The sequence below is a fragment of the Haplochromis burtoni genome, unplaced genomic scaffold, assembly GCF_018398535.1.
Source record: "Haplochromis burtoni strain Fernald_Lab_line unplaced genomic scaffold, NCSU_Asbu1 Contig_85, whole genome shotgun sequence".
Classification (NCBI taxonomy): domain Eukaryota; kingdom Metazoa; phylum Chordata; class Actinopteri; order Cichliformes; family Cichlidae; genus Haplochromis; species Haplochromis burtoni.
This window is the reverse complement of record NW_024582446.1, coordinates 1,801,346-1,826,941: the sequence shown is the minus strand read 5'-3', so window position 1 is coordinate 1,826,941 and position 25,596 is coordinate 1,801,346. Positions and strand designations below refer to the sequence as shown.

The 25,596-nt window shown below is 40.6% G+C and overlaps 3 protein-coding genes across 5 annotated transcripts in view; all 3 read left to right on the top strand.

Annotated features, from left to right (window-relative positions):
• The first annotated feature begins 1,209 nt into the window (after positions 1 to 1,209).
• On the top strand, positions 1,210 to 3,361 carry myct1b (myc target 1b). Its single transcript, XM_005926084.3, has 2 exons — positions 1,210 to 1,406; positions 2,263 to 3,361. Exons 1-2 carry the CDS (start codon positions 1,352 to 1,354, stop codon positions 2,757 to 2,759), a joined length of 552 nt encoding a protein of 183 aa, XP_005926146.1. The 5' UTR covers positions 1,210 to 1,351; the 3' UTR covers positions 2,760 to 3,361.
• A 128-nt stretch (positions 3,362 to 3,489) lies between these two features.
• Positions 3,490 to 17,721, top strand: tulp4b (TUB like protein 4b). 2 transcript variants are annotated; one of them, XM_014334788.2, is made up of 17 exons: positions 3,490 to 3,889; positions 4,500 to 4,780; positions 6,380 to 6,459; positions 6,571 to 6,840; positions 7,332 to 7,460; positions 7,623 to 7,784; positions 7,956 to 8,136; positions 8,230 to 8,337; positions 8,432 to 8,598; positions 8,957 to 9,181; positions 9,442 to 9,676; positions 10,124 to 10,247; positions 10,373 to 10,517; positions 11,652 to 11,745; positions 11,837 to 11,980; positions 12,085 to 15,515; positions 15,742 to 17,721. In XM_014334788.2, the coding sequence occupies exons 4-17, from the start codon at positions 6,589 to 6,591 to the stop codon at positions 15,856 to 15,858; spliced, it is 5,514 nt and encodes a 1,837-aa protein (XP_014190274.1). In that variant the 5' UTR covers positions 3,490 to 3,889; positions 4,500 to 4,780; positions 6,380 to 6,459; positions 6,571 to 6,588; the 3' UTR covers positions 15,859 to 17,721. The 2 variants fall into 2 exon arrangements, with proteins under 2 accessions (XP_014190274.1, XP_014190273.1); XM_014334787.2 differs by lacking the exon at positions 6,380 to 6,459.
• A 785-nt stretch (positions 17,722 to 18,506) lies between these two features.
• slc18b1 (solute carrier family 18 member B1) overlaps positions 18,507 to 25,596 on the top strand; it is a 33,545-nt gene continuing 26,455 nt past the window's right edge. The window contains exons 1-14 of one of the 2 annotated variants that reach the window (XM_005926078.2): positions 18,509 to 18,782; positions 18,981 to 19,141; positions 19,974 to 20,069; positions 20,173 to 20,246; positions 21,241 to 21,388; positions 21,561 to 21,717; positions 21,834 to 21,970; positions 22,065 to 22,166; positions 22,246 to 22,337; positions 23,647 to 23,742; positions 23,871 to 23,945; positions 24,028 to 24,121; positions 24,192 to 24,241; positions 24,370 to 25,375. In XM_005926078.2, coding sequence (XP_005926140.1) covers positions 18,743 to 18,782; positions 18,981 to 19,141; positions 19,974 to 20,069; positions 20,173 to 20,246; positions 21,241 to 21,388; positions 21,561 to 21,717; positions 21,834 to 21,970; positions 22,065 to 22,166; positions 22,246 to 22,337; positions 23,647 to 23,742; positions 23,871 to 23,945; positions 24,028 to 24,121; positions 24,192 to 24,241; positions 24,370 to 24,418 — 1,371 coding nt within the window. In that variant the 5' untranslated portion in view covers positions 18,509 to 18,742 and the 3' untranslated portion in view covers positions 24,419 to 25,375. Of the gene's footprint in view, positions 18,783 to 18,980; positions 19,142 to 19,973; positions 20,070 to 20,172; positions 20,247 to 21,240; positions 21,389 to 21,560; positions 21,718 to 21,833; positions 21,971 to 22,064; positions 22,167 to 22,245; positions 22,338 to 23,646; positions 23,743 to 23,870; positions 23,946 to 24,027; positions 24,122 to 24,191; positions 24,242 to 24,369; positions 25,376 to 25,596 lie in introns of those variants that run through there. The other variant, XM_042222399.1, reaches the window with a different exon arrangement.

The following is a 25,596-nucleotide window of genomic DNA, read 5'->3' as shown; positions in this document are numbered from 1 at the left end:
GTCCTTGGGCAAGACACTTCACCCGTTGCCTACTGGTGGTGGTCAGAGGGCCCGGTGGCGCCAGTGTCCGGCAGCCTCTGTCAGTGCGCCCCAGGGTGGCTGTGGCTACAATGTAGCTTGCCATCACCAGTGTGTGAATGTGTGGATGACTGGTTGTGTAAAGCGCTTTACAAATACAGGCCGTTGGCCATTTACTTAATGGCTTAAAGCATGAGCATGTATTGGTTTACATGTATTACATTTAATTCATGATACAAACAGACACAGAGCTCATTACTTAAACTTAGCAATCAAAGTAAAGAAAGTAATTTGTGTTTATGTCTAAATTTTGCGGAACACCACCTTGAAGTTTTCCTAAACGTGGCATGCTTAGAGCAGACACCCACTACAGCCAAGAATCATTGTCACTACAAAGAAATAATCGACCAAACACACATTTGTGCTAAATTTAAATTTATCTTTATTCTCTAGAGACTTGCACGAACCACTGCTTGACAAAATTGTTTGTCCCCTAAAGGAAAGCAAGTCTGTACACTATCATACCTTAATATGTTTCAAAACCTATGTGCAAACCAAGTGCTCGAAATAAAACTCATTACAAGTACTCTGGCGCCACCTACTGGACTTTTCTGTGACATGACTGTCTTACAAACGAGCATCAGCTCATTTACCTAGAAACAACACGTTTTAACTAAATGAAAGCTTGAAACGAAACCTTAGAAAACAAAACAGAGGAACACAAAAATACAAAGACGTGCTGAGCTCCAGAGAGCTGTGGTTCAGGCTGTGCTGTTGGCCTGAAAGCTCTTAGGGCAGGAATGAAGTGGGAACACAGCAACAATTGAAGGAAATCCCCACAGAGACTCAGAGCTTGATACCCTGCAGACTCTTAAGCGGATGGTTAGGTTTTCATTATCCAGAACCTTGTCAAGACACTTGAAAACTTTCTCAGGCATATGAGGAAAGACTATTTATTCTGACTTGCCTGAAAATCCATGAAAAACTTTCTATATGATACTGAATGATCTGAATAAAATTGTTACATAAGTAATAGATCTCTTAAACATGGCCTGCTTTTTAAATGTAAAAAAAAGTGTCAATAATGGCTCGTTAAAAAGTATTGATCGCAAGGAAATGATGTAAAAGGAAATGAGCTTGTTTCCCTGTGTTATGTCCCACACAGATAAGCAATGCATTTGCTAATTTTAAAGACAGAGAGGGAAGGAAGCATGACAGCAAAGTTTCCGCCACAGCAAACACTGTAGGGGGGAAAAAGCAAAAAGTCTGTCTTGGAAAAAGCTCAGTGTTTCTCCGTCTGTGTGGAATCTAGAACTGGGCTCATAGTGGAATAATGGCACAAAATAAAACGGATCCCTCTTTGGAAATAGACAAATCATTCAATCTGGGTGAGTGTATCTGCATTTCTTTCCCAAAGCTGTAGCCTACACTGTGTAAAAGTACAAAGTTTTGTATTTTAAAATATAGCTGTGATAGTTCTTCCCTTGATTCAACACAGTCTCACAGTAAAAACCTGCAATCCAAAATTAGATCACTAGAAAATACTAAAATGCACATTATTTTTGGATCAGTCAAACAAGTACTGAATGGTCTGGGGCCAAAATAGAGTCCTGCTGCTACTTCAGTACTATTCAAGTATCTTGGATGCAATTCTTTACTGTAGACAGAGTCAGAACAGCAAGTATACAGCACTTAAAATACACCCTTTGAGTTTCTTATATTTTCTTCTATAGTAGAACATGTTTTTATCTGTGATAGGCTTTGTTTGCCATAGCTGTCTTGATGTCTTACATAACATATGAATTGCTTTCTATGCGGCTGTCCAATTTTAGTATGTGATTTTAAAAGTTTCCATTGTTTCGGACAAGAATGACGATGGAAATGTTGAGTAAATCTTTTATACATTTGTCATAAATGAAATGGTCTGTTTGCACTTCATCACACTGACACTACACAGACTAAAAAACCCACACACCAGGTATGATGTAAGGTTTTATGTAACATCGTAGCCCAGTATAGCGTTTCCCAGAAACAATAAATCAATACACCGGAGGAAAATTTCAAAACAACTCTAAGATCTTAGCTGTTCCTGTCCTGAAACTACCATTTGGATATATAATTTACCCATTATGAGAACAACACAATCCATCCTATCTCCCTCTAAACTAAATATTTCCAGCCATTTTTTTTTTTATCCCTCTGCAGTCCCTTTTCTGAGACTTTGCATGATTTCTCTGTTTCCAGGCGATATGATTCTAGCCTTCTGTTTATCTGTGCTTGTGGGCCTGCTGCTGGGTGCTTTGATCTACGTTCTGCTGACCTGGGCATCCAGGCGCCGGGCTACAGCCAGGATCACCAGGCACTCCAAAAAGAAATCTGGCGCTTCACAAACAAACGATGCCACGAGCAGCCAGCTGGGCCTGTACCGAAGCACTTTTTTGAGCGTCTACAGACAGCCCTCTCTCGAGCCAGTTGGCCCCCTGGGGACTAAGCCAGGTGCAGAGACATCCACGTTTCGCCCACTGCCCAAGAAGAGCAGGCCTGCCCTAGATATGGGAGATGACACCCAGGTGTCTGAGGATGCAGCACCTTCAAACTCATCTGATTCAGCATCGCTTGTGTCAAACAAGAGGCATTCCTTCTGGCTGGGCAACAATGGGCTTAAAGGTTTTCTACCCTCGCAGACGCCCCCTCCTGCATATGACACTGTTATCCATGCCTTTGAAGAGACTTGCACCTGAAAAAGTCCACATAAATACAACAAGAACTGAAGCAGTTCGGTGGATAACAATAGACTTTCTGGCTTTGCGTTGTTTTTAAAGGGACAGCTGTCTGTGCACGATTCACTTTGACGCAGTGTGAAGGGGTTAGAGACATGAAGTGTTAGCTCAGCTTTTGTTTAAAGACACGAATAAGTGTTGCAGTTTCCATAATTGATACATTTGCACATTATTTTCCCTGTAATTCACTTTTTTTCATAAAATATCAGCAAATGACAAAATAATAATGGCCATCCTATTTTGTCTTCTCTAAATGTTACATATCCATTTGTGATGACCTATAAACGGACACAAGAGGCACATTTGCACACCGAGGAAGATTGGGGGAGCTGTTTTCGCTTTAGCTTGGAAGTGGTTCACTGATTAGTTAATTATCAAAAACAGTCAGTGGGTGATTTTCTTTAAACTCGTTAATTGTAACATGACCTCTCATAACCTGTAAACTACCAATTGTGTTTGCTTTCTTTTTGTTGTTGTTGTTTTGGTTTTTTTAAAGGGTCTGAGAGCAGATTCTGCCCCTGATTGTGTGTCCATGAGAGCCAATAAAGAACAAAAATAATTATTTTTAAATGTCTGAATCTGTTGTTATAGAATTCACACGCATGTGAATTTAATGAAATTCGTGTCTCTTGTTTGTGATGCTGATCATGAGGCAGAAAGGTGGGACAGTGGGTTACCAGCGCACGCATAACATCAAGGTGTTGTGTCAAGAATGTCACCTCAACTTACGTCGCAAAGATCGGGTGCGCCTTGTGGGGTTGCCATCATGAAGGATACACGCTTTTGAAGTGCAGTGTTGAATCTAATGTTTATTATATGCTAACAGCCCGTGGACGAGCCTCAATATCATAAGATACCTAAATGAACTGCACACAGTCACCTCCAGCGCTTGTTAAGACGATTATCATGGGTGTTGACGCTTTTATTTTGTACTAACTTGAAAACATTGGTCTATTTTACGTGCTACCTGCCTCATGGCAACCCGCGTTAAAGCCACAACCCCAAAGTGCGCCAGCGGAAAAGTGCCTGGCAACACTACCGCACTGTGCGCCGACTACATCTGGATTAGTACGTGATTACAGCGGTGTCAGGTACGTACAACATATAGGATATATTTTTCTCCCCACAGTCGCTTTTATAAATGAATACATTCATTTACCACCGCAGTTTGTTTTTGTCTCGTAAGCGCTCAATCATTCAGACTACTGCATGCGGTGAGACGCCTTTGAATGGGAAAATCATTTGATGTAATGTGTCATGTAGTGGGAGACCTTTATAAAGGAAAGGATGGGTAATTTATTTCGACTGTAATCGGGTGCTAAAGTCTCAAACCTGAGTTTGAGTCATAAGATGCAATTATATTATTGTTAGCTACACTATGATATGTTTTGGGTCTGCTTCGTGTAAAATATTGGGCATTTTAGTTCTTATGCTTGCCTGGCTGCTGCTGCTGCTGCTGTGGTGGAAAGGAACAGACAGTATCAGTACCCATGGAGACTGCGAGTGCCTTGGTCTCCAATGCAGTGTTGCTGTTGCATAGAGACTGAGAAACACTGTGAATTTCAAGGTTGATGCACTGAATGACAAGGATGCTATTTAAAGCAAAAACCACCTCTCTCTCTCTCTTTCTCTCTCTGATTACCTTACTTGTTGAATAACAAAATTCCTCTTTTCCTCTTTTTTTCATCTTCACTGCAACAGGATTGCACAACTCTCTGGAGCCACATCAGGAAGACATGGGATGGGCTACTGGCACAGAAGCCTCAAGTCATTTAATGGCAAACTCTGGAGCGTAGAGCTGCTTGATTTGGGTGAATGTAGAGCTGGACACCATTTGGCTGTATGATGCATTTTACTTCCCCGTAGATTTTATTGTAAGTATCAAGAGCAGAGCAGCCACTACCCTCCAGTGCACCATCTGAATGGAAATATGGACACCTTCAATGGAGGAATTTTGACTCAACATGTCCAGGAACTATGAGGTATTTTTTATATTTATGTGCTGCCAGACTAACTTGAATGTCATTTTTCGCTTTAATTAGCCATATTATAAAATGCTATTACCTATTATGTAGTGTGCTAGACGATACCACGTAGGATCTAAACCGTTCATAAACAGATCTTGATTTTAAATTGCAGAAGAGACACCCAAAAACTAAAAGCAAACCAGACTAGATTTGTTTCTGTCGTACTTGTAAAATATTGTGTTCAGTGAAATTAGTATTATAGAATAGCATTGACCTAAAAGAGTTAAAATAGCATTTTAAAGGTCCTCCAGGGCTAATGTGGGAAATCTTTACGATATCTATGTGAGTGAGCTCTTTCAGACATTTTCATGTAAATCCAAATGAGTAGGAAGGTTGCAAAATGAATGCGCCCAAAAATGAAATGTGTCTAACCTACGTTGTGGAGACAGGATTTAAAAATACACTGTGGTTTGCATATTTGTGCCCTAAATTGCAATTCACATGTCTAGTCCTCCTCTCATTTTCAGTTTGTGAATATGAAGATAAAACACAGACTGTCGTGATGATGTAATCTAGAGACAAATCCTGGAGCCACTCCACGGACAGTGAATACTAGAATAACAGCTAGAACACTATGAGCAGCAGACATCGTGATTTTACTGGTGTCAGAGCACATTTGGTGATTCACTTGTGTACTTGCGTAAAGTCTGTTCACAAATGAAAATCATTAGGATGGAATTTATCAAAGAACCTGTAAATCATGTAAGTGCCTGGTTTCACTCGCCAGTCTGGTACCTGCACATAAGCTCAGGAAGATGATGCCCACTGATATCCATGAATTCGTTAATTGGGTGTTTTTTCAGGGGTTTTCTCTTAACATGCAAATTTACGCCTCTGGGAGGCAACATTTTAAAGCTGAACCAACTCTCTGCTCATAACTTGATAACATAGGTGACTCATCTTGATGATCTCTGTGTAAAAGGAACATACACAAAGCTGTGTTTTTATTTTTATACAGAAAAGTCTCACCATATTTGTGATTATATCACTAGCCCAGGGGTGGGCAATCTCAGTCCACAAGGGCCGGTGTCCCTGGAGGTTTTAGATGTGTCCTCGAACCAACACAGCTGATTTAAATGGCTAAATTAGCCCCTCAACATGTCCTGAAGTTCCCCAGAGGCCTGGTAACGAACTAATCATGTGATTCAGGTGAGAACTAAAACCTGCAGGGACACCGGCCCTCGTGGACTGAGATTGCCCACCCCTGCACTAGCCCCTTGTTTATCTTTGTATATATTGAAAATCCGGTTTTTCTCTCTTTACATTAAAGACTTCTTTCCAAAATCACCCTTAAAGCTGATGTTGAAAGTTCAATCTTTGTAGCTGCTTTGCTTAAACTCCACCCTAAAAAGGCCTTTGAATGAACTGCCAAGGTCCAGAAGTGCTCAGAAAAGAAGGAAATTTGTACCGGGCAAACAGCAACTGCCCATTAAGATTGTATGATATGACTGGAAGCATCAGGAAAGCTTGGATCTTGTATTGAGATTGTTCTGTCATCTTGTGTTTCAAAGGTCAATAAGCTTTTAATCTAAACTATTTCATATTTTACATTAGTAACCACAGCCGAGCTTCCTGTTGACCATGACAGTGTTCATACCAGAATGCCCTGAGCTTCACTGAAAAGGCAGTTTTAAGTAAATGCAGAGTCACACACTGACATAAACTGAAAACGTTCATTATCTAGCTTTATTACAATTGAAAGCATGGTGTTATTTGAAACTCTCTTTCTTTGTTTCGCTTGCCAGCCTGGTCAATCAGTAGGGATGTTGGCCGCCGTGGAACATGGTCCCATCCTCTGCAGCGACTCCAACATCCTCTGCCTCTCGTGGAAAGGCCGGGTCCCCAAGAGTGAGAAGGACAAGCCAGTGTGCCGGAGACGGTACTATGAGGAGGGTTGGCTCGCCACAGGGAATGGGAGAGGAGTCGTTGGGGTGACGTTTACATCGAGTCACTGCAGGAGGGATAGAAGTACACCTCAGAGAATCAATTTTAACCTGCGAGGACACAACAGCGAGGTGGGATTTTCTCTTTTTTTGCAATGAGTTGAATGTATAAATAAGAATTTGACCTCTGCTCTTTCATTTTACACAACTAAAACAATGATCTTATTACTGATCCAGCCCACTCGTAAAGGAACTTTTGCAACAGCAGAGTAAAATCAAGAAATTACTGTTTGAATAAATAAATAAATTAAAACAAAACAATCCTGCATATTACAGAACTAAATTGGGTTAAATGCACACTATATTTACAGAGACTATGCATTAGCATACTTTGTAAAATGATTCATCTCGCTGAAATGCTAATTTTTATTACATTTAAATAAATTAAAATGCTATATGAACAGAGTGCATTTTCATTATTGTGTGCCATTAATATTTAGACACATTTACATTATTTTTTTCCTCTCTGTAAGTTGATTTTTCTTTGAACTACATTAGCTTTTATATCGATGAATGTTCCTCTGCTAGTGAAAAAAAGCTGATGGTGTTTGGGGTATTTGCAGGTTGTCTTGGTGCGCTGGAATGAACCCTTCCAGAAGCTGGCAACTTGCGATATGGAAGGAGGCATATTTGTGTGGATTCAGTATGAAGGAAGATGGTCTGTGGAGTTAGTGAATGACAGAGGAGCCCAGGTAGACAGGAATTTTTTTTGCAAATATGAGCTAAAATTGCTTTGTTTTCCATCTTTATGGTATTTAACACGCTTGTACTCCAACTGATGCAACAGAAAGGCTCTATCGTCTTGGCGCTGACCTCTTGTGTAATTACACTAATGATACAAATCTTTAAATTAGGTGAGTGACTTCACTTGGTCCCATGATGGCACTCAAGCCCTCATTGCATACAGAGATGGGTTTGTGTTAGTCGGCTCGGTCAGCGGTCAAAGACACTGGTCCTCTGAGATTAATCTGGAGAGCCAGATCACCTGTGGCATCTGGACCCCTGACGATCAGCAGGTACCTATGTTTGGCTGAATTTGTACTACATAAAAGATAATTACAATTACGTATAATTCAAAAATGTAAAGGTGTTGTGGAATAATGTCATAATCTTGAAGTGAGTGAGTGAAATGGGTTTGTTTGTTTATCTAATCAACTATTAAAGTTTAATGTGCAATGTCCCCTCAGGTGTTGTTTGGAACAGCAGATGGTCAGGTAATTGTGATGGACTGTCACGGAAGGATGCTTGCCCATGTTCTGTTACACGAGTCTGATGGGATTGTGAGCATGTCTTGGAATTGCCCCGATTTCCTAGTCGAGGACAGCACGGAGAGCGACACAGACTCCGATGACAATATTCTGCCTTTAGGTACTAAACCGGTTTGCCCTTCGGCTCATGTAACTTAGTTATAAGTGTTGCCTGAGGAAGACTCACATGTGTACTTTTCTTTCTTCCTCCAAGTGCGGCGAGTTAAGCCTCTGTTGACTGTCACCTTCTTATCAGGAGATATCAGTTTGATGAATAACTATGATGACCTCTCTCCTAGTATAATTCGCTCAGGGCTTAAAGGTATGAACTCTGAACATAAGTATGTTAATTTGCAAGTTTAGTGATATATACTGTTAATCATGTGAAGTAAATACCCTTTTTCTTTACACCAAAGACGTCGAGGCCCAGTGGTGCTCCCAGGGAGACCTCCTGGCTGTGGCTGGCATGGAGAGACATGGGCTCCCTTCTGACTCAGCTTGTGCATCCATCATGAGAAATGCCCTTGTTAAGTTTTATAATGTCCAAGGTGAACACATCTACACTTTGGAGACACCGGCGCAGGTTAGTCCTTCATAAATTAAGGGATAGATGTCTTGCTTAAAAAAATTATAATAATGAACATAAACCTTGTGTCATATTTCATGAAATCCACACAAGTGAGGACCAATTAGTAGAAATTGTCTTTCAATTGTTAAACATTTTCAGACATTCTTGAAAGCAAACTACAACAAAGATTAGGATTGACACTTTGCCAGATACAAGGGTGTAGATTGTTTGTTTTGTAATCTGACCTAAAGGGTGTTAACCTTTGTTCCAGCTCTAAGTCAACAATAGGAAGTAGCATAAAACAGAAACTAGCGAACCTGCTCTGCTATTGACGTCGGCAGGAAGTTTCTTATTCTCAGTGGTTCTTTTTCAGAGGCCCATCACCACCATTTGTTGGGGTCACAGAGATTCCCGTCTGTTCCTCGCATGTGGACCAGCTCTCTATGTGGTCCGTGTGGAGCACAGGGTGGCCAGCCTCCAACTTTTATGCCAGCAAGGCATTGCCAGTGCCCTGCGAGAGGAGAAAGATGTCGGGAAACTAAACATGCCCTCGCTTCTCTGCTCTTATGTCACCACTGCTTTTATCCCCACCATCAAGGTATTAAAGTTTAATGTGCAATCCTGCATCAGGTCTTTTTTGGTACAGCAGATGGTCAGGTGTTAGTGATGCTTTTCACCACTGCTTTTCATATACACCGTTGCGGTGCAATGATCCCTGTTTCATTAGTGTGCAGTGACTGTCAGAGATAGGTTTCTTACCAACTTTATTGCACAGCGAGTAAAGGAAAATTGCTGACAGGGGCATGTTTTCATTTGAGTGTCCAGCAGTCTTACAGCTCCTTCCTTTCTTTGTTCTAGCCCCCAATTCCTGACCCCAACAACATCCGCGACTTTGTCAGCTATCCCACAGCAGGGAACGAAAGGCTCCACTGCACCATGAAGCGAGCTGAGGACAGTCCTGAAGCAGGCGGACCCTGCTACACGCTGTACCTAGAATATTTAGGAGGACTGGTGCCTATTCTCAAAGGAAGGCGCATCAGTAAACTTCGGCCCGAGTTTGTTATTATGGATCCAAAAACTGATGGCAAGGCAGGTGGGTTTAGACCTGAAAGAAAGCACTTCACCTAAATCTTTTAAAAGTCGCTATTCATTTTGTCTTTAGCTGCAGTGAAAACTCTGCACAGTTTGGAATGGTCATGAACCAAAGTAACCACAAAATGCATTAGGGGTGGAACAGAAAATAGACCTGCCCAGGGTCATTCTGTATGCACCTTGTTTTTGTGCATATTTGTGCTGTGCGCTCGTCATTCACCTTGAGGAAGAACAAGTACAGAGTGTGGTGATGAGTGTTGTTTTCTGATGCAACATGGTCTGGGGCCTGATACAGGAATAGAGTATATCGTGACCTGGCTGCACTCGTGTTACATTTAATGTTATTCATGCAGAGCTTGCCCATTACTGGCATGTTAGTGGGTGTATTGTAGATATTTTGTTCAAGCTCAACTTTATTTCTTATTTTTCTTTGCTGTGCTTCTTTCAGAGGAAGTTTGCGTCAATCCCATGATCTCATACACCGACAGCTGTAACTGCTCTGACTCCAGTGACATTGAGCTGAGCGATGAGTGGGTCGGGAAGAAGTCACCAAAGTTATCTCGCGGAAACAGGTCACCAAAACACGTCTGAAGTTATATAAATGTTTTTTTTATTTTTCTGCACATTTTCTCCAGCAATGTTTTTTCATCATTCCAAGTGATTTTATGAGGTGTAAAAATGTGTCTTTGTTTCAAAGGTTGAACATGGAATCAAGAAAATCTCCCAAACTTTCACGTGCCAATCAAGAAGGTCAGCGATCACCACGCCTACCAACAAAGAAGCCTCCCGTTCGGTCACCCAGCCTGACACGGCGTGAGTTTTCTATGGATGGAATTACGGAGGTAATGACCTGCCAAGTATATGTACTGCCAAGTATTACAGCTCATGCTCATTAGCTAGTAATACTGTAGTACCTGCATTATCATCACTGTGTAATTCACAGAAACTTATGTTACAATATGTTTTCTTTGTTACTGGGCTGCCATATTTCTTTAAGATCCTTTAATGATTGGCAAACTCACAGTTACTGCCATAGTGGAAATACTGACTTTGAATTTAAGCTTTAAAAAAAAGAAAAATATTTGTTTATCTAGGGCAGCATAGGCCAGTTATCCCTGTTGCCTTACAGCACAAATCCATCATCTGGCCATGGCCTTTCTGTGTTTGCATGCTCTGGGCTCTTTCCAGGTACTCTGGCTTCCTTCTGAAGTCCAAAGACATGCATTTAGCGGGGTTAGATTAATTGGTGATTCTGGTGAATGTGAGCACAAATGGTTGTGTGTCTCTCTGTGTTAGCCCTGAAACAGATTGGTGACCTGTCCAGGGTGTACCCTCTCGCCCTGTGGCAGCTTGGATAGCCTCCAGCCCCCTGAACTATCAATACATCCATCCATGGGTAGAAGAAAAGCATTTAGTTTAGGCAGCCAACTGCTATGATGAAGTTCAGCACTCAAACGGATGATGGCCACTGTGTAACAAATGATTTGACTGTAGAATATATGCTCACCTGTCAGAGGTAAAGAAAAATACAGACTGTGATTTATTGTTAGGTCCACATTAATCTTGTCTCTACTTCAGCAACATTTAAAGTAAGGTACACAAATTTAAGTTTCTGCTGATGTGCCAAGTGAGCAGATGTGTGCAGCCTTTAAGGACTCTGCTCTGCTGTAGTTAACTCTGTGAAGCTGCAGATAATTAACTGCTTTAGCTTCTATTTAAGTTTTTTAAACCCAGATTACACTCTTTACTTGATTATCTCTTACATGTAGGTGTGCATTTGCTCCATGATCAGGCAGCAGGGCAGGGGAAAATCAGGAGGGAAAACTAGCGAAGGGGCACTGTCATCAGTTTAATTATTTATCATGGACTATAACAGTCAATAGTGTGCTGGAAGTAGGTTCACATGTGCTTAGCAGCAAAGCTTTCACACTTATTATTCACTTTTCCCCCCTTATCTTCAATTTTCTGCCTCACAGCACAATTACCTTGCACAAGTGACATCTAATATTTGGGGGACAAAATTCAAAATTGTGGGACTTGCTTCGTTCCTCCCCACGAATCTTGGCGCAGGTAAAAAACAAAAGCAGCGCATATACATGACTTTACTCAAAAGTTACTTTCTTTTTCCTTCTCGAGTCAACTCTATTTTCTTCTTTTTCAGTCATCTATAAGACCAGTTTGCTTCATTTGCAACCGAGACAGATGACAATCTACCTTCCAGAAGTGCGAAAGATTTCTCATGACTTTATGAGTCTGCCGGTGTTCAACCCCAATGTGTTCAGCGAGGATGAGGATGACTTACCAGGTAAAAAGGAAATCCAAAAAGATGCAAATAAATTAGTTTGCATGCCCATCAGTTTATTATCATCCTAAGTCGCTTAAACTCTTCTTCTCTGTCTTCTTATATAGTGATGGGGCCATCTGGAGTGGCTGGAGACAATCCTCCATGTACAGTCAACATTCCCATTGCTCCCATCCACAGCCCAGCTCAAGCCATGTCCCCAACTCAGAGTATTGGTCTGGTTCAGTCTCTTTTGGCCAATCAGAATATTCAGCTTGATGTTCTGACCAACCCGACCGCCACTGCTGCAGCAGCAGCTGCAGCAGCAGCAGCCTCTGTCCCTGTCACTGATCATGGTCAGGATGCTGTTGCGTCACCATATCCCGTGCCAACTAGATACACCAGCCCTGGTCAGATGATCTTCAACGGGTTGGAGATGGGTCCTCTTCTCCCTGGCACTTTACCTCCCCCACCTCCACCTCACCATCTCCCACCACAGCCTCATTCACAGCGTTCTCATTCACAGCAGCCTCGCCAGCAGCCATCTAAACAGTCACAACAAATACAGACACAGCAGCAGCAGAAAATGCACCATCATCAACAGCAGCAAGGGCAACTGCAGCAACAGCAACACCATCACCCGTCCCAATCACAGCAGCAGCTGCAGCAACAGCAGCAGCTGCAGCAGCAGCAACACCAGCAGCTACAGCAGCTGCACCACCAGCAGGGGCAACAGCAGCAACAGCAACACCATCACCCATCCCAGTCACAGCAGCTGCAGCAGCATCAGCAACTACAGCAGCTGCACCACCAGCAGACGCTACATCAACAACAGCAACATCAGCAACACCAAGTTCAGCAACATCAACAAATGCAACAAGCGCAACAGCAAGTGACGAACCAACAGCTTCAGCAACAGCAGATCCAACAGCAGCAGCAGCAGATGCAGATGCAGCACGAGCAAATGCAGCAGCAGCAGCAGCAGATGCAACAGCAGCAGCAGCAAATCCGACAACAGATCCAAGAGATGAGGCAGCAGCAGCAGCAGCTCCAGCAGCAGCATCAGCAGATCCAGCAGCAGCATCAACAAATGCAGAGGCAGCATCAACAAATGCAGCAGCAACTGAAGATCCAAATGTCGTTGCCCCCTCCTCCATCTGGCTATCCAACCATTTCCTTGCAACAGATTCATCTTCTTCCCCAGATGCCACCTCCCACCACTGAGCCAGGGCTCGACAGGGGAGACCATGGACACACTCTGAAGCCAAGTCTGCCACGTACATTACCTCCCTCCTTTAACGATACAGATGGGTCTGTAGAGATTCAGATGAGGAAAATAAATCCCCCTCCTCCGTACCCTGGGACTGTAGTGTCTGCAGCAGCAGCTTCAGCTGCTGCTCCTCCTCAAACTCTCATCACAAACTGTGACAGCCCAAGTATCCTGGCACCGGACCCCTGCCTGAAAAAGGATGAATTTTTGCTTCATCCTGTCACCTTACAGTACCCAACACCTCTTGGGTATGAAAGGATCACGACCTTTGACAGCAGTGGCAATGTGGAGGAGGTGTGTCGGCCACGAAGGCGCCTCATTCGCAACCAGAATGCATACGCTGTGCACAGCATTGGGGGCTCAGCTACCCTCAAAGTCACTTCCTCAGAGAATAAAAAAATTCAGCTTCCATACAGCTCAGCAACATTAAGTCGTCTTTCTGTCCCTCGATACACAATACCAAGTGGAGACCCCCCTCCTTACCCTGATCCAGCCAATCAGGTAACAGCTACACTTCCTCCTCCCCAGAGAATTGATAGCAGCCTCATTCATGCCACTCTACGTCGTGAACGAAGGGATGTGGGCCTCAAAGTGCCACAGATGATGGACAGCTCAAGGACACTACCTACTAAAGCTAAAATGAACAGTGCATTAGCCCTTTCCTACCAGCAGAGGGTGCCCACTGCCTTATACACATGCACACAGTGCAGTAGTAACAGCAGCAGCACCAGTGTTAGTGTCAGTGGAGGTGGAACTACCAGTAGTGGTATTGCAGGTGGAACGGTGGTGAGGCAGGACTTCCCATCAGGGAAAGGTGCGCATCACAGTACCATTATAGTGCACTCCAAAAATGCCTCTCCAATGGCATCTCAGTCATCTTACAGTCTACTGGGTGGCGTTGACAACAGTCGGGACAGAACAGTGTATGTTAACTCTGCATTTACTGAGGACGAGACTTTAAATCAGCAGTGTCACCTTGAAAAATCAGTACGTCAGCTGACTCTTGGTGATGTCAGTTTGACAGTAAAACGCCCTCCGCCTTACCAGTGGGACACCTCCGCCACAGAAGATTTCTGGCTCACCCCGGATCAAACAATGTTAGCTCCCCCACCTCATAAACCGCCTCCCCTTATTATCAGTCAAGCTCAGCACCTTGATGTGACTCGGCTTCCCTTTGTCCTCACAACTAAACCTCCAACCAGTCCGAGCACAAGCACTCTTACGTTTCCATCAGGTTACCAGATATCCCTGTCACCCTTTCCTCCAGGGGTGGGTCACAGTGGACCCCCACTTCAGACTTTGCAAAACCCTCCGCAACAGTGTTCTCCAAATGAAGTGGTCGCTCCTGTCCCTTTTGCTCAGCAGGACCCCAATTTGGTCTTGCCACCGGGCTACCCCCCAAATCTGGCCAACTTGGCCTGCTGTCCTCTCCCTCCTCTGTACCCAGGAGCAAGCTCATGTGCCGGACTCCAACTGCACCCGGTCAGCCTCCACCCTTGGAACCCTTACCCCTGCCCACCGCCCATGCAAGATCCTCCCGCGCCTCCACTCCCGACCAAAACTCACCAGATTTTGGAGAAGCCAATACTGTCCCCGCCTCCTCCTACTGCACCACCTCCCCCACCTCCTCTTCCCCCTCCTCCCCCACCTACCGAGTTGCCACCATCCAAAAGTGCCACAGAAGATCTCGCAGAATCTGCCAATAACTTTCCAGAGCCATCATCCTTAAATGAAAGCCCTGTCCCACAAGAGTCAGAGCGCTTCAACAAGAAGAGCCGCAAAAGGCTTGACAGCCGGGCAGAGGAGGCCAACATGCCCACTGTGTCTGAGGGCAAATCCAGAAAGGAAGGGCGTGCGCTGTCTGATTTCAACACTCTCATTGCGAGCCCGAGGCTTGGTAGCAGAGAGAAAAAGAAGCCAAAGGGGCAGAGAGAACAACTTAATAAAACAAAGAAAATGAACAGGACCACGAATGAGTTTCAGGATAGCTCAGAGAGTGAGCCAGAGCTCTTCATTAGCGGTGACGAGCTAATGAACCAGAACCAGAGTAGTAAGAAGAGCTGGAAGAACAAGCGCAGCATGCGTATGGCAAGTGAGCTGGAGGAGATAAAGTGTCGCAAGGCAAATGAAAGGGAGGACCGTAGTTTAGGCAGCCAAGGGTTTGTCTACGTTATGGCCAACAAACAGCCACTGTGGAATGAGGCCACCCAGGTGTACCAGCTTGACTTTGGAGGTCGAGTCACCCAGGAGTCAGCAAAGAATTTTCAGATCGAACTGGATGGTAGACAGGTAATGATAAGCAACATTAGTGAATTTAAAAATGAGTTGTCTCTTCATCTCACAGGGGTTTCTATTTTTCTATTTTTGCTTCAGCCCTTAAAGCAAAAACACCAAACACGTGTGACATCATCTTGTACATCTTTGGGCTTTAGCTTTAAAAAAAGCAGCTTCACGATGCTTATGTTTTGGTTACTGCTTTCTTTCTGAAATATCTTCTTCTTCTACAATTTTTTAGGTGATGCAGTTTGGGCGGATAGATGGAAATGCTTATATCTTGGATTTCCAGTATCCTTTCTCAGCCGTGCAAGCATTTGCTGTCGCCTTGGCAAATGTGACTCAGAGGCTGAAGTGAAAAGGTCATTTGGTGTTGCTGTGCACTAACTCAACAGAGCTGAGTGGTCTTACCTTCCAACGTGTGGGGCTACGATGGAGAAAATGTCCTGTTTTACTTAGAAGAGATTAATATATGTACAAGCTAGTCTTGCACATGGAGGCAATTTACAATCAGTGTGTTTAGGGCAAAGTCACTCCAGGTTGGTGTTGATGAAAGAGATTTAAGTGAATCCATAATTTCTAGTTCATATATTAAATGTAGTCATGTAGTCAAAGTATTATAATTATTATGATATGGTATATATTAGATTAAAGAAAACAAACCTAACTAACTTATGTTGCAGTGACTTTTAAAAGCAGTCTGGAGGTTTAGTGCCATCTGTAGTATCAAACACATTATCTCGCTATCGAACTGCAAATTAATAACCTTGTCGTGTTTATAAAGAAATAAGCACAGCAAATATATAAGTCTGAAGTGGCATTCAAAATTTATATACACGTTCACTAAGCCATACCGTGTGTTATATAAAGGCTGCACTATTTTAAATCCGTATTAAGAAATAAGTAGATATATTATACAGTTTTATTATATCACACTTATAGGTATTTAATTACATTTATTTATAATCTCATTTGGAATTTTTTTCAGTTGAATGTCTTCAACATTATGTTCAATTTGCTGAACATGCAATAGAGGGATATATAAATTTGGTAGCTGCAACATGAAAAGTTGAGTACAGTTTGCCATAGTTTATATATTTTCTCTTCATGCTACTTCCATGAAGTGCTGCAATGAACATAGTTAATCGTATTATTTTGGCCTCTGTACATTCAACCTATTCAACACCTGACGGTGTGTTCATTTTTCCACTTGTAAATTGAAACACATTTCGATTGAAGAAACATTATTCTCTATTTCCTTGTTGATTTCAGAATCAACTATTGTGGATACAGTTGTCAGTAATCGTGTACAGTAAGTCTATGGGTGCCATATCCAGCCAAAGGCATTTGGCTGAAAGGATGCCTGCTAGAAAATTAGCAGAAAATGATGTCATGTAGATCTCATGTCACCCAGAATAAATCTACACAGTAACGATTAAGATCTTTTCAATCAAATTCACTTGGTTGGCTCTGTTTTGTTTCCACTGGGTGTTTATGATGCTACTTGAATTCTGCATTTGAATGTGAAGTACAGTAGTTTGCCTATTTTGGAAACCAGTGCTGCTTTAGATAGAGCTTGTGTGCAATAATGCTACCTACACAGAACTTAATGTCGTACCTGCAAAAGAAAATGTAATGCTGCTTGCGCTGTGTATTTAGTGACCTAACATTATTATGTGCTTAGAAAAATATGTGTGTATGTTGCTAATTTGAATAATTTTGTATTTCACCTTTGCTTTAACATTGCACCTTGAGTTGTTTTTTTTGTTTTGTTTTTTTTTGTTGATGTTACAGAAAAAAGAATGAGAGCATAAACATGCAGAGCTATTAACTACAACATACTCATAAGTTGCTAGAGATGACCCATTAGTGGGAGTCAGATTCATGTAGATTTGGTGCTATTGTATAAAGAAAAAAATGTGATCATATCTGGAAATCTGTCACTTGTTTTTAGAAGTTTATTTTAACTGGAAAGTATTTTGCAAAAAGTTACAGAACATTTGGTGCAGATGTTTTCATTTCAGCTTTTTTTATTCAGTGCAGCTTCAGAGATTTTAGCAACAGTGCGTGTCAGTTATTATCAGCAATACTGCCTAATAACCGAATGGTTTGCTGCCTGATTGTTTTTCTCTTATTTTGTGATGAAAAGAAAAATATGACTGTAGGTTTTCTGGGGACCTATAAGCTGGCCAAAATGGAATAAAAATCTATGGTTCCAAAATGTTTTTTGTTGTTTTTATTTTATTTCTTTTTCATATTAGATCTTTTACTAACTAATGCAATGGAAGTGATTGCAAAAGACCCCTCTTCACTTTCCATTAAATGTGAGAGAAATATTAATGCAATTGTAGATATAAAACATTTAAATTTGTTTATTTACTTTTACATTTACATTACATTTCGCAGAGAATCACTAATTAATCTAAAACGCATGTCTTTGGACTGAGGGAAAAACCTGGACTGAGGGAGAAAGACATAGAGCATGTGGAAACTCCACACAGAAGGGTTCCCAGGATCTTCTTGCTGAGAGGCCAAGGAGTAACCTCCATGTTGTGCTTTGATAAGATCCATCAAATTAAGTAAATAGGGATCTAGCCTAAAACAAAAACACAACTTACCTTTAAAATACATTATAGTTGTGGTTATAGTCATTGTTGTAGGCAATAGCATTAAGCTACAGTTTGCATTAAAAAAGTACGCATATTTATGTTTTAAAGGGGTCTTTAAAAATGTTAAAAGGTACAAGCAATTTGCTGTCAGATTCATCAGTATTAGCATCAGAGATCAACTGTAGTCGGAGATTTTAGCATAAACCTAAGTGATGCTTAACATAAAGGTTTGTTTGTATATATTTAAACTACATTTATAGATTTTTTTTTTTTCATTTTTTGTTAAAACTTTGTTTGGCCATCATAAAAAAACATTCATTGAGTTTCTACCAGAGCCCTCGATTGGTACTTAGTATTACTAGTACTTTAATTGTGCGACGACTATTACAATTCGAGTTTCCAATAAAATAGCAGTTTAATATGTCAAACTGCGGAGGGCAGTAATGGGATGGGACTAAGTTATTACTAAGAAGAAGAAGAAGTCTGGAAGTGCTCCGGGTAGACCATGCACATGACTGTAGTCGCTTGTAGCGGAGGAGGCTGTCAGAGGCATTTACTTCGCGGCTGGTGCTGTCAGGATTTACCCTATGCTTTTTCACTCTTCTGTCATCGTCTGCATTTCTCAGCCACCGGATGTTAAAAATGGACCAGAATCCCGATCTTCCGACGACAGGTTTGTGACCTTTGTACGCTGTGTAAAAAAATTAATCAATAAAATAAAACTGTTGGCAGTCACTCAGCTCAATATAGCTGACTTCTCTTGACTTTATTCCCTTATCACTGCGATAATTTTAACCACGAACTTTATGTTCTTTCAACTCAGCATGGCCTAATCGCATTATTCATGTTTCTCCTCCCGTTTTCTCTTCAGAGATGTCAGATAACAACACAGATAACAACACCACAGCTGAATCAACAGATCCTCCTCAGAGGTTCACAAGGAAAGAGATTCTCACTTTAATATCAATGGCGTCTGTCAACTTTGGCTCTATGATTTGCTACTCAATATTGGGCCCATTTTTTCCCACCGAGGTAAGCTCAAGGAAGCCAGCATCATAGGGTACAAATCACATGTTACAGCACAAGAGGTTAAAGGTTCAAGATATTAAAATTTTTAAAACTTAGCTTGTGAATGCAGCTTTTGACTGAAGAAATAAAACACGTTCTCTCATACATACAAGTCATATCTGCAAACAAATCTTTTCTAGCAGTAGGAAACGTATTTGTGCTCCCATGTAGTTGTACAGTTCACAGATTATGCTATTGTTTACCTTAAGAACTCAATAATGTCTTCTGAAGGGAATGAATGAGTAGTCATGCGCTACCAACAGACATCCTCCCTGAAGGCCAGTGAAGACTGGCTCTTTTGTAATCAGCCGTTCAACTTAAGGTCTGTCAGGAGCTAGAAATGCAAATGTCTGAAAAGAGTGGCACAACAAGCTGGCTAGTTAAAAAGACATTTGTCACCTTAACATTGTAATGCCTACTTTATCATATTTGATACATGTGCGGGGGGACATTTGATACATCATCAGTGTGATTTCTTTTCTTTTCCTCCTCAAAAAATCTAAAATAAATTACACAATACAGTTTTAAGCAATAAATTAAATGCATTAAATAAATAAAAATACCAGATGTAGCAAATGTAATAAAAATTTAAACTCAAATATGTTACGTATTTAATTTGTCAGGAGGTTCAATAAACGCTCGATTGTTTAAAAAAAAGTTGAATTTCATGTCAGGGTTATTCATATATTTATAGTTTATACGTTATTTTTGAGATTCACTTTTCATTATCCTTGTTGTTTTTGTTGCTGTTATGTAAATCCCCTAATTTTATCTGTTGTCCTGTTTTGATATTTAGGCAGTGAAGAAAGGAGCCAGTCAGACTGTAGTTGGTCTCATATTTGGGTGTTATGCTGTCTCCAATCTAATTGGTTCATTGGTACTGGGAAAATATGTGAGTATAGTGTTTGATTTCATGCCATGTGCATGGCAATTTGGAGCACAGGTGTAACCAGAGAGTCTGTAACAGTGCAGCTGACCCATTCTTTGTGTATCAGATTGTCCAGATTGGTGCAAAGTTCATGCTTATTGCAGGACTTTTTGTATCATCGTGCTGCACTATTATATTTGGGTAAGTGATCTGTGTTTCGTATTATGATAATATTATGCTAAAAAATAATAACTATGATAAAGATGAAGCTGGAAAAAACATTTTCTCGTTATTATTTCTCACAGATGTTTATTAATGTAACAAACAATATTTTTTGTGCTGAATGAACAGAATGAAAACACATTAGCCACAATGTTTAGTACAGAGTTGTGTATTTAGTGTTATCCCCATATACATGTTGGGCTGCTGTAAATATTCATCACTGTAACAAGTTTTTATTAATCCACAGGAGAAAATAGATCCAAACTTGTGTAGGCAAATTTTCTAAAAACTACTGTGCCACGCCGCTTAAGAAGGAGTCCAGGAATTCACCGATAATTAAAGTACACAGTTATAATCCAGTATAGCAGCTCTCAAGCAGGCAGATTGTGGACCCAAATCTAAGACTCAGGAAGCAAGGCATAACAAACTAGGACAAACTGTGACAATATAACAAAGTTCAAGGGGAAAGATAATGACATAAGATAGCAAGGGGAGAAGTAACAGGTGGAAAGAGAGATTTAATCACCAATCACCAACAATAATCACCAAAATAAAACAAGGAAAGAGATATAACTGAATCGGGAGAAAATAAAAACAAATACAGAAATAAGATCGGAGGAATGGAATCAAAAGTGGATTAAGCTAAGAACCGAGGGCATATAATAACAATATAAGGAACATCAGGAAATAAATAGGACATGTAAGAACAAAGAAATAACAATGTGACTAGAAAGCTAGAATACAGTAAAAATAGCAAGAATACAGAACCCTAATCCAAATATAGCCCAAAATACAAAATGAGAAAAACCGTAAAGTGAAAAACTAAAAACTACGAGTTTAAGACCCAGAGACCATGGCACAATCACCTTTGTTTCAGATCATACGCAGTTCCTCTGAGCTTATTTATTTCATCTGCATTTCCTTTCATCTTTCTATTCTGTTTGACACTTGCTGGCGCTTGTTTCCTTTGCAGATTTCTTGATCGGGCTCCTGCAGGACCTATATTCATCAGTCTGTGCTTTATTGTGAGGTCGCTTGACGCTGTCGGCTTTGGAGCTGCTATGACATCTGCTTTCGCCATGACTGCAAAAATATTCCCAAACAATGTGGCAACTGTTTTGGTGAGGGTGGACAAACTTGTCAGACTGGCATGCTGTTTAGACATTAGAATCACGAGAAAACAGAACGACCGTTATAGGTTTAAGTTGTTATGTATCTCCAGAAAACAACTGGCTCTTGGCTATGGTGTAAGAAATTCCCACAGTATAGTAATCTGGGTCACTACTGTTTTAGGGTAGTTTGGAGATTTTCACAGGACTCGGCCTTATCCTGGGACCACCACTGGGAGGGTGGCTCTACCAGTCTTTTGGTTACGATGTCCCTTTTTTAAGTCTTGGATGCTTGCTGTTGATTATGGTTCCTTTCAACATTTACGTCCTGCCGTCCATTGGTATGTAAAACATAAGATTTGGGTGTATTATTTGTCCATTTGAAAGTTGCCATTTTGTGTTTTTTCATTTTTCTCACATTATAACTGAGCCGTATTTTGTGCTTCCCTCGTCTCAGAGGCAGTCCCATCGAAGGATTCATTCTTTCGACTACTCACCCACGTGAAAACAATCCTGGTTTGCTACGTGGTATTCACTCTCAGTGCAGGTCTGGGCTTTTTGGATGCCACTTTGTCACTGTTTGCTATTAACAGGGTAATGATATCCTTTATAATCAAATTAGCTTACGTTTGGTAGAATTTTATGTGGATTGCATGAACAACTTTTTTTCCCTATCCATCATCCTTAGTTCGGTCTCTCAAATGGCTACGTGGGACTAATAATGCTTGGTTTATCTTTACCATATTGTCTGGCATCACCGCTGATTGGGTATTTCACAGATAAATATCCTGTATGTATCCAAGCAATCAAAATGATAAAATATAAATGAATATGTTGATTTTGAAATTAAATTTGATCTTGTGCACCAGGCCACTAGGATGGCGGTCTTGGTGACAGGTGGAATCGCTGCTACAATTGGCTTCTGTCTTCTTGGTCCCGCCCCTTTTCTTCACATCCAGAGGTTAGTGTGGGATTCAGGTAAAACTAACACTTCTGTATTTAAAAATGATGGACATTTTAAGAAAGATGTGTATCCCATTCTGAGCCAAGAGTCATATCAGAGGAGAGATTGGAGTAGATTTTCCCAATCTCATTTTTACAGTAATGTAAACAGTCGCACCTGCCAGGAAACAGTCCCACTCTGAATAAAAATGTGATCTTACCATTTGAAGGTGTTTTAAACCTGCACTCTTTGTAATGGCCAGCAATAATATGTGATTAAATATCCTCAACCAGACACTTTTAGTTGCCATCAACATGCTTCTGGGATCATTTTAGTTGCATTCTTGACCAGTTTATAGCGCTGAACTGGTTGGTTTCCTGGTATGGATCTGGCTTTCAGTTGTAGTCAACAAATGTTCAATAGGGTTGAGCTTAGGGCTTTAAAAAAGCTTAATGTTAGCTTCTTTATCTATTCCAAAACCAGTTTAGCATCATTGTCCTGGAACACACAATTGTGTCCAAGTTTCAACGATACAGCTGTTGATTTGAATTAATGAATGAATTTGGAGGCACACTTATTAAAATAGCATATGTACATAATTGGCCCTGTGTAAATGAGGAAAAAACCTAAATAAATCCAAACGTGTGCACCCAATTTATATTTTTTCAAAGTCATAAATATATATCTATACTATATATATCTATAGATATAAATATCTATACTGTACCATCATTCTGCCCTGGAAAAAGATAGTTAAAAGCCCTAAATTGCCATGACATTCATGCCCTTGAGTGTGGTTAAACGTCAAATCCCAATGTAAATCTTTACTTTATAGTCATATGTTCATAAGATTTCATAGTATCTTACACCATTTCTTCTTTTTTTCTTCTTCTTTTGGCTGCTTCTTTTAGGGTTCCCCACAGCAAATCGTCTGCTTCCATTTCAGCCTATCCGTAACATCTTCCTCTGTCACACCAGTCCTCCTGCAGTACACCCATGAACCTCTTCAGTGGTTTTCTTCCTTTCCTCCTGCCTGGCAGCTTTATTTTTAACATCCTTTGTCCAGTTTATCCACTATTCCTTTCACTATTTCTGTCACAAATCACCCCTGAAACTCATCTCCACCCACTCCCTCCTGACTGCATTCTTTTCTTCGCCTCTCTTGTGCACTGTGTTCCTTTCGATGATTAAGCCCAGATATTTAAACTTTATACCACTACTAGGGAGGTATTCAGTGGGACATATTGACAGCTTATACACTATTTCATCTCTTTGCCTTAAAAAGTCTAACTTCTGTATCTTTTTCTGTATTTCTGTTTTGGTTTAGTCACCTGTGGTTGTTGGTCGTCATGCTTGGTCTAATTGGGTTTTCTCTGGGTATGAGTGCAATCCCCACGTTCCCTGAGATCATCACATGTGCATAGTGAGTTGCTTCACATAATGCTCAACATTCATGAGCTGTATATTGTTTTGGGGTTTTCTTGTGGGTTTTCTTTTCATAAATATGGCTGGATGAAACAAATGTTCTGCAAATTTTGTTTTTCCTCATAGTGAAATAGGATTTGAAGAGGGGCTAAGTACACTTGGAATGGTGTCTGGGTTATTTGGTGCAGTGTGGTGCACTGGGTGAGTCCCTAATATATTTGTTTCCCGGCATTTTGCTTTTTAGCGCCTTGATGTTGGTTCTAATTTTGTGCTTATTTTTAAGGATGTTTTATGGCCCCATTGTGGGAGGAATTATTGTTCAACATCTCAGCTTTGAATGGGCTGCTACAGTTCAAGGAGCTTTGGCATTTTTGGGTGTAAGTATCAGTGACTGCAGCGTTTAGATATTTTATGTCAATACAATGTTAATGATCACTCTGTCCTCAGGCATTTCTCATCTTCATGTATTCTCTCTGTCAACGGACAAAACGACAAAGGTAGGCCTAAACTTTAAGTTAACATAATAATATTTGTCATTTCAACCACATAGAAAACTTTTTTTAACCTTTGTGCTGTCTGCAGCAACAAAAACATGGTAACTCTTTTTTTAACGTTTAAATTTAAGGGTCCAAGAAAACAGCCAACAAGCAGATGAAAGAACCCCTCTCCTATGATCCTGTGCTCCAGCTCCAAGTTAAACATCTTATCAGCCATTTTTTGTTATCAGGCTGATATTGTATTAATGTTGTGAGTCCTTTGGTTATTTATATGTGGTTCTAGGGCATGCGTTGTAGTAGGAACTACCAAACAGGTATTTTAAGTACTTTTGCAGGTATTTATAACTCTATAGCCTGCTTCTTATCAATGCAGTAACACTGTGTAATGTAAAATGGAGTGGGTCCAAAAATAATTTGGGGAGCAACACGGATATTAAAAATGAAACCAGAAGTTCACTACACGAACCCAGCTTGATTGTGATCTAAGTTAGAGCCCTGTGCAGGTAGGTATCCACAGACACAGACTCCTGCCAAAGTATTTAAAACTGCCTGATAATAGTTTCTTCAACATTGCCACGATGACTCACACACAATGACACCAGCCACTTGGTTAGTAAGAGTGAGTTTTATAAACAGTGGTTTAATTGTAAAGCAGTGCAAGTGTACTGATTTAAGGTGGTGCATCTGAATGTAAGTGTTTCATATGGGTGTGTGAGTATGACTTTATTTACTATACTAAAACAGTGCAATTTACCTAATAATCACAAACTATTGCCGACCACAATTGTGCCTTTTGTAGAGATATTCATAGGATTTCTACATCAACATAATATCAACCAATATCAACATCTGATTACCTCATTCATAGAAATGTGAAGAAAACCTTGTGATATAAGGATATCTTTGCTCATAATGAACCTTTCATACTGTACTAATTCTTCAAACAGGGAATTTATTGCAGATTTCACTGCAGTTAGAAATGTTGAATGTTTTGCCTTCTTTTCTGCCTGCATTATAGATTTATTTAACACTGATATTGAGATTTTTTTTCACTCACTGACAATTTAAGGGACTGCAAAGACTGATTATGAATAAAAAATGGAAATAAAACTATAAATTAATTGTTTTTGTTTTTGTTGTAGAGAAATGAATATATATATCAATTCTAGCTCTCTTACAGGGTAATCAAGTAGAATTACAATATGACATAAGTTTTCTTACATGGATAAGTTATTCAAAAAAACAAAATTACAAAAAATATGCTCATCAACTTTACATAATTACAATAATTTTGTTTTTCCCAATTCAGCTTTTTAACTTTTCAGTACTAAAAATATATCACAGTAATAATAATA